We start from the raw sequence: 7,717 nt of genomic DNA on the forward strand, positions 1-7,717 counted from the left end.
CTTATCCATGCGGCGGTAGAACGTGGCACTGGCACCGCTACCGGCATGGTATGCGGTATAACCTGGAGACTCTGACAACTGGAAAGCGAGGAAATCTGGCTGATGTTGCGTAAAAGGTGGCATTGCGTATAAATGGATTCGGCGTGCTAGGTCAGCTGTATAATTCCTGAAAATATCCCCAGTGCACACAGCCATTTTTTCATGTGAATTTAAATGTAAGAACATTGGCCATACACGAAGCGCTCAAGCAAGCGCCGGCATATACAATTCAAAGATCAAATTTTAACGTCATTTTGCACTTGCCTTGCGCAACGTCTCTAGCATAGTTTGCGCAAAGTACCGAAGTATGAAACCATGACAAGGTGCAGTTAAAATACAACCGCAGCACTTCCTGACGGCACCGTTGGATATGCCATTGTACAGTAATTCGGAAGTACTAACGAATTCGGAATTCGTAAATACCTTCATGCGGCGCTGTATTACTGGAGACACGCAAAATCATATGAGTAATACGAGCTTGGGATTCAATAAAAGGGGATGTCAGTGGCTCACCAAGATAGCCCCTCTACTTGCTGCCGTCAGCCGGCTGGAGTATGACGCTGGGCTATACATGGTGCTTATGTACCGCGCCAGATTTAGCCATATGTACTGCCGTAACGTCAAACTCCAGGCGGGTGACTGCTGCAAGTAAGTACAGAGATTATCTAGGTGCTCTACTGACATCGCCTCGAATGCAGAGTACCAATAATGGCGAAACATGCCTGGGCTGGCCCGGTTCTTTGTTGATTACCTTCAGCTATATACTCTCTGATTAAAATTCTTTGTATTTATTGAATTCCTTTATGTACTTTGACAATGTTTCACCATTGGCAAGCAACCAACATATTCCCGTCCCCATTAATGCTCGTTACTTTGCTCGTTACTATGCCCGTTGCTTTGGTCGGCGAAGTGCCTGCAACATCCGCTGTGTTTTACTTCGTTTTTTCTATAATCCGTGGAATGATGCGCCAGTGTCGGATGAGTGATTTGCGTTTAGTACATACAGTATGTTCAAGCGTGGTTAAAAGTATCTGAAGTAAAAGGAGTACCGCACATATTTGAACTACATTACATGACCAAAATATCACGTAAACTAATAATAAAAAGCATTAATATTACGTGAACTACATGCATTTCCCCGGGCTAACAATCGCTACTAAATAACAATTCGTTAATAACGATACTTCTAACAATAGTGCATGTACCAATCGAAAACTCATAAATTTATTAATATTTGAGGTTATGGTTTGCATTCGCACAATTGACTTTATCACAAAGTTCAACACTGTAGCACCGAACACGTCGTACGTCGCAATTAAAACACTCCACGGCGTACCGCGGCCAGTATATTGACAATCAACGTTTTCGGAACCGAAGGGAAACCTGCGTAACTGCGGTGATATAGTGCGCTCTCAGCGCATTACAGATATTATTTCCTTGAGAGAAAAGGACATGCCAAGTGAAGCCGCGCTTATAATGCACGGTGCAGTCTACACTGAGAATTGTTTTGACTACAGATCACAGTACAGGAAGGCGAAGGTGGATCACAGTGCCATTTTTTGATTTTAATCTACTACAATGTCGGTTCAGTTGTTCGGTATATCATATTATATGTGCGTGTCAGCTTATGCGTGTGAAACTTCGCTGTTTTCAGAAAAAACCGGTGCCCTAAATATTCGTCATTAAGCCAAAAAGACATTAATACCAGTTGCGTTGAAACGTTTACATGAGAGTATGGAACTAAAGAGTGCGTACTGTTGGCACCTGTCGTTACCGTCAATTTTAGGTTTTTAACCAAATACAACAGGGTGGATAAGACCGTATAGTGGGACTCACTTACAATTAGTAACTGTACGTGAGAAGAAATCGATGTTAATACTGTACCTGCATTGTGCATTCCCTGCACTTTATTCCAGTTGTGTACGTAATAGAGTAGACGCTCCTTATTACCTGTAAATGTATTTATTTCAACCATAAGCATTACGGACATTCGACAATTTCATTACCAAAAGGTTATTGATTAGTCTGAAAACCCTACATTACGTATGTACAGGTACATGTGTTTATTGTGTTAAGTGCGGACTGTGCGGTCATCAAAACTTAAAATACAATTCTGATGATTAGCTTACAACCCTATTAACAACATTTATATGGAAAGACAGTTTCATATGTTTCGGATGAGTGGCTCACAGATAACCGCATATGATTCACAAGAGTGCATGTCGGTTCATGCAAATCGCTTACAGCGCTGACTGATAAGGCCTGGGCAGTTATAACTGTACCTCGTTCGTCACGAATTCCGTCGTATTTTGACAAATTTTGTTCGGAAATACAAAAACTAATTTCAGCTCATGACAAGAATCTATCGGAATGCAGTTCGCTTCTACACATAAACCTACATATTTATGTGCAAAGCTCAGGTTTTATAAGCTTTATGTGTAATGTTAGATCACTGTGAAAACAAGTGATCAGCCGCAGCGCTTTCCACTTCCAGTCGCCCATTGTGCATTTTTTCTTAATTTTCTTATTCTTCATAATTGATTATGAAATCTGCCTCTAACTCAGCAATCATGCGTAAAGCGCAGTATGCATCTTTATGCACCTGCATATACGTATATAATCATATGTATGTATATATAGGAAGCACTCTGTAACTATTATTATATTAATATCACTTTCACTGATCTAGAGAGCGGTCTACGAGTACGTAGAGAGAGTACGCACAATTACAGAGACATGACTTGCAAACTTACGTATTTTGGTAGCAGCTAAAAAATGAATACGACGTTGTAAATGACAGTCGGCATGTGTAATGTTTCACACGCGCCATGAAATACTAACCGATTAAGTTAATTACTTAAAAAAATTAATGGCCTTGTATCTGCAAATTAAACCTATTTGCAATTTTGCAGATTAAATCTAGATTCCTAACCATGGTAAGCACAAAACTGAAACGGTCCGCTTTTATTTACAGTACTGTTACTAAACTCTTAAGCATCTGTATGCTTATGAACTTATGATAAATGCAAAAATAATTATTTCAAGAGCCAGATACCTGGTAATTTACCGGTAGTAAAGTTAAATCCATCTAACGAATAAATACAGCTCGATATGCATACTTTGTTAACATACGCTGATACGCGTAGTATACTTACGGTAAAATATAATTAAAAAATACCGCGGTATTATATTTTCCTGTTTCTTTTCCTTAATCATTATGATTAATTAAGGAAATTAAGCGGTTAACAGCTGAACTCTCGTAGCAAACGCGCATGGATGCGTACGCAATAATATAACTGATATCAAAAAAGTTATCTTATCAGGATTTCACACGGAGTCGCGTCGCAAGTCGCAACGGCTGAATGCGCCATGCAGTTCAATAGCGCGCAGCAAGAGTTGTCAGCGGTGCAAACAACTCAAAACTTGGTGTTTCAGTCGATCGCAAACTTCATACCGCACTGCACCACTAAATCTTGATTTCACTTGCTTACGATTTCTAATAGATCCTTTTCGGCAGGCGGCAGCTTGTATAGGACTAATTAATTTATTGGGATAATAGCTGGGAGCATCAGGTTGGCTATTGCGTTTTTTAAGAAAAGATTTTAAAATCGTCTGAACAGTGTAGCCGTGTTTAATTGAACAGTGATATCTTTGGTTTGGGCAGCAACGATTGCGATTTGTTGCACAGTTATTGTGCGCATTGCACCGTTATGAATCTCTAATTGCAGCACAATCGAACCACACGTTTACCGCCACCATGTGAAACTGGAATGGATGGTTTGTAGTTTGCACATCCACAGAAACCGGCAGCGGTCCGCAGAATGCAGTGAGCAAAAATTCTCTTTCCGGGAAAGGATGAATATAATTTTAACCAAAATGGGTGTGATTAAATGTCCGCTGCCGGTGTTATTTCTATCAGTCGAAAACTATTGCCAAATTTATACACAACAACAAACAAATCTGCATCGTCCTGCTGATTAACAAAGAAAAAATAAAGAGAAGTGACTACACAAAAGAATCCGCACAATTCATTAAAAGTTGCTAGTATAGTACTACCAAATACATACTATATAATATTTAGAAAACAGTCGCAACGATGAGGAGCGAGGGCACAATTCGAACCGACAAAATTATTTTTTATATCCGATTACGACAAAATACTTCCAGGATAAATTTCGTCTTTTTCGAGACAGAAAAACACTGATTTAAGGGTGATTGTGAACCATACATTTCACGTATGAGTTAACGTCTAAATAGATGTACCGATATTACTATGATTCATATTTTTACTATTGATGGGGCAAGTTACATCAAATGGTCGTAAAATCAATAATTTTTGCGCAGATACTTGCAAATTCCTAAAGGCCAATGCCAAAACGCCGGCAGAATTTCCTGCCGACCGAATTTTTGTGTGGTCAAAACGCCGGCCGAATTTCCTGCCGGCAGAATTTCCGGTGGTCAAAACGCCGGCCGAATTTCCGGTGGTCAAAACGTCGGCAAAATTTTTTCAACCTTTTAAATTTTAAGATTCAAATATTATAAAATTATTACCTGGCACACGGTGTATTACACGTACTAATATAATTGCAGTATCTGTATCGGCACGCTTTTGGTGTTGCATTATTGACAGCGTGCATAGAAAGCTCGGAAGAGAACAAGCTGTTCGATAATGGCACTGCGGCAATAACACCGAAGTGAGAGCTAGTCTGATCCCTTTTGAATCGTACCTGAGATGAGTTGGAACTTCTGAGTCTAGGCTGGCACAGCTGACTATCGTGAAGGAATTTGCAATTTTTAATTTCAATTTTCAGTTTCTATTTTCCGCAAATCAGTTTGATAAAAATTATTTGTCAACAAAATCCCTTGTCCGCCGTCAGGAAACGAACATCACGGAAGCTTTTATCGGTACATACTACAATCACTGCGTTTTCGACCAGACAAAATAATGTCAATTCAACAACTGTAATGTCATTGTTGAAGTCCCGGGAAGGGTTGTCTGCTCCAGGAAGATAATAATGATAATATTGCGCTAAACAAGTATTAAAGTACTGAAGTACAGCAAAATAATTTTGCAATGTGTTAAGTCTTAACTTTTGCATGGATCGCTTTAAATTGGTTTTCTACCAATTTTTGTAACACCTTGTTTGTCTCTTTTTTGCACGGCTTTCGTGTTCTCTTCCGAGCTTTAATTTCTACGTAAGCTGTCGATGCAACACCAAAGGCGTGCCGATAAATACTGCACTTTATCAGCGTGTTTTAATTAAGCATCGGAGGTTTTGGGTTTTAATGCCGGGAGACTAAACGCTGTAAGTAAAGAAGTAAAAAAAGGTACATGTAACGGGATCATGAGTATAAGACAAAATGTACTGTCCTGTCCTTTCGTGCGACTATAGGATTTTCGGGATGTAAGTAATGGTCAGGCACGCACGCCTGGATAGGGAAGGAATCGCAATAAAGGATGTATTTTTTACCGTGTCGCAGGTAATACTTCTATAATATTTGAATTACATATCTATAATTAAAAATTCGTGCGGCTCTGGATAAGTTTCTATCGGGGTAAGGACGCATCAGGTGGACTGATATCGGGAACGCAGCGTCCGCGACAAATCCGTGCGGCAACAGGTGCTCGCATAATAACGGCCGCTCGGGCTTGGGCATTATTAGCGTCCCATCTTCCACCGCTTTTCCCAAAGCGCACTTGCTCCATGTTCCACCGTCACTCTGCCGACCATAGCCGCCTATATCCACGTATGAAAATTCATAAGCGGGACCCGCTACAGCCATAAGTACGATTGAATGCGTCCCTTTGTAGTTGATATACTGACTACCGCCATTCTTTGGTTTCTGCAATACATAAATTAAGCAAAATTATATTGTGAGCAGTAAGCAGTTTAAAAGCCAATAATAATTTAATTTTCAAAACTTTCACATATAAGCAATCACCGCTTACCTTAATAACTACGTGTTTCCCGTCGGCCGCACCAATGCAGTTGGGAAACTGCCACGACGCGTTGAACCTTTCCGCATTAGATTTCCAGCGTGATTCGCTCGGTGGACCGACGTAAATAGGCCCCATAACATCCCAAATTGCTCTTGTTGTTTCGCGGTAAATGCGATTTACGGTGGCTCGACCAAGGCAGAAACTGTGGGCTGCTGCAGTTTGACTCATGCCCGAAGCCAATATTCTGTAAACACTTATTGTAACAGCTATAATGAGCAGAAACAGCAGCTGTGAGTAGTTGTAACTTATCTTAATTTGCTTTGATTTTTAAAGTAAATTTAAAGCGATTTTGTCTGAATATATAGGTTCCAATTTTACACCATTTAACTGCTAGAGTAGTACACAACTATTTGTTTTAATTTTGCTAACCTTAAAGTTACGGCAAGTCGCTCCATGGGAGAAACCGGATGCTCATGAGTGATAGCGTGGCTGATGCGTGGAGTAATCAATGCAAGAATTTCGTCAAAGGTTTCCTTGGACATCCGGAAATACTGAAAATGTAGCTCCTCGTCCAGCTCGCGCATCCGTTTCACAATATTGGAAAATTCACCCCAACGATCGCGATCACGATTATGCGCACGGACATACCAGCGACGTTGACGGATTCTTTTGCTCGCAATTGGCAAATGAATTTTTTGGCGCAGACGAGAAGTACGAAGAAGACTTTGACGCACGCGAAGCAGGTGAAGAAGCAAAGCGAGCTTCGCTTGGCGCATCTTTGAAGTTTTGTTACAAAACGAAACGATCACAGTAGAAAGCGCAGAGTTTTAAAATCAATTCAGGTTTTGTGGTAACACAGTTACTAACACAGACTAACAAAGCAAACAAACAATTTCTATCGCACGATAAACACAAACTAAAACAAAACACAGCGCAATATAATTTTTCAAAACGTGAACCGCGATTCATTTTTAATCATAATTGAGAAATGTGCGCATACTGGCATATGTGTTTATACTGCTTTAGCAGTTTGCGCTTCAGCCAGTCTGTTTCGATTTCTGAATCTGCCATACGACACTGGGTGCCGCCAACTGCGTTTGCGAGTCTCTGTATCGGTTTCAGATTTATCTGAATCGGGAGTCGTCTCCCGACGGAGTATACCACATGCTTTAGAATCGATTACGATCGTTGCTTGCTGTCTCCAGAATCCAAGTAACACTACGCCGTCGCCATGCAGCGTGAAGTTAATACCGTTAATACCGTACCATCATCACTTTCCTGGCATGACTGCCATCACTCCTGGTATTCCGATCAATATTGGCTATAAACTGGGCAATGCGCTGCACATCCAACGGCGGAACCTCCCGGTGCAGATTCTGCTCCAGCAGATCCACAATGTGCGCCTCATCGGTATGTCCCGGCGTCAAGACGGCAGCCGGAACTCCATCTGGGGCCCACCAAGCCTGGTGGACAACATTCGGACGACGTGATCTGTCCAAATCACACGATCACAACACGATACCAGTTTGGGGAGCGCCGCGGTCAGGATAGCGGAAGCCAGATTCAGTTCCCGATGACGTCCATAGTATGACGGTGAGATTTCGATGGATCGCTGGTACAAGATGAGACGGGCAATACGCATGCCAGCGTCCAGCAACAGCTGCGCCATACTGTACAGCGCTTCATCGGGATCCTCCAGGCTGTCCCAACAAGAAAGGGGACTGGCAGCATAGCGGA

General features: G+C 41.4%; 1 protein-coding gene across 1 annotated transcript; it reads right to left on the reverse strand.

Annotated features, from left to right (window-relative positions):
* Nucleotides 1-2,164: 2,164 nt before the first annotated feature.
* LOC129595943 (uncharacterized) lies at nt 2,165-6,564 on the reverse strand. Its single transcript, XM_055493078.1, has 4 exons — nt 6,479-6,564; nt 5,990-6,224; nt 5,604-5,883; nt 2,165-2,172 (listed from the first exon to the last, which is right to left on the reverse strand). Exons 1-4 carry the CDS (start codon nt 6,562-6,564, stop codon nt 2,165-2,167), a joined length of 609 nt encoding a protein of 202 aa, XP_055349053.1.
* Between the last annotated feature and the right edge of the window lie 1,153 nt (nt 6,565-7,717).

Source organism: Paramacrobiotus metropolitanus, unplaced genomic scaffold (assembly GCF_019649055.1).
Source record: "Paramacrobiotus metropolitanus isolate TYO unplaced genomic scaffold, Prichtersi_v1.0 Parri_scaffold0000084, whole genome shotgun sequence".
NCBI classification, from domain to species: Eukaryota; Metazoa; Tardigrada; class Eutardigrada; order Parachela; family Macrobiotidae; genus Paramacrobiotus; species Paramacrobiotus metropolitanus.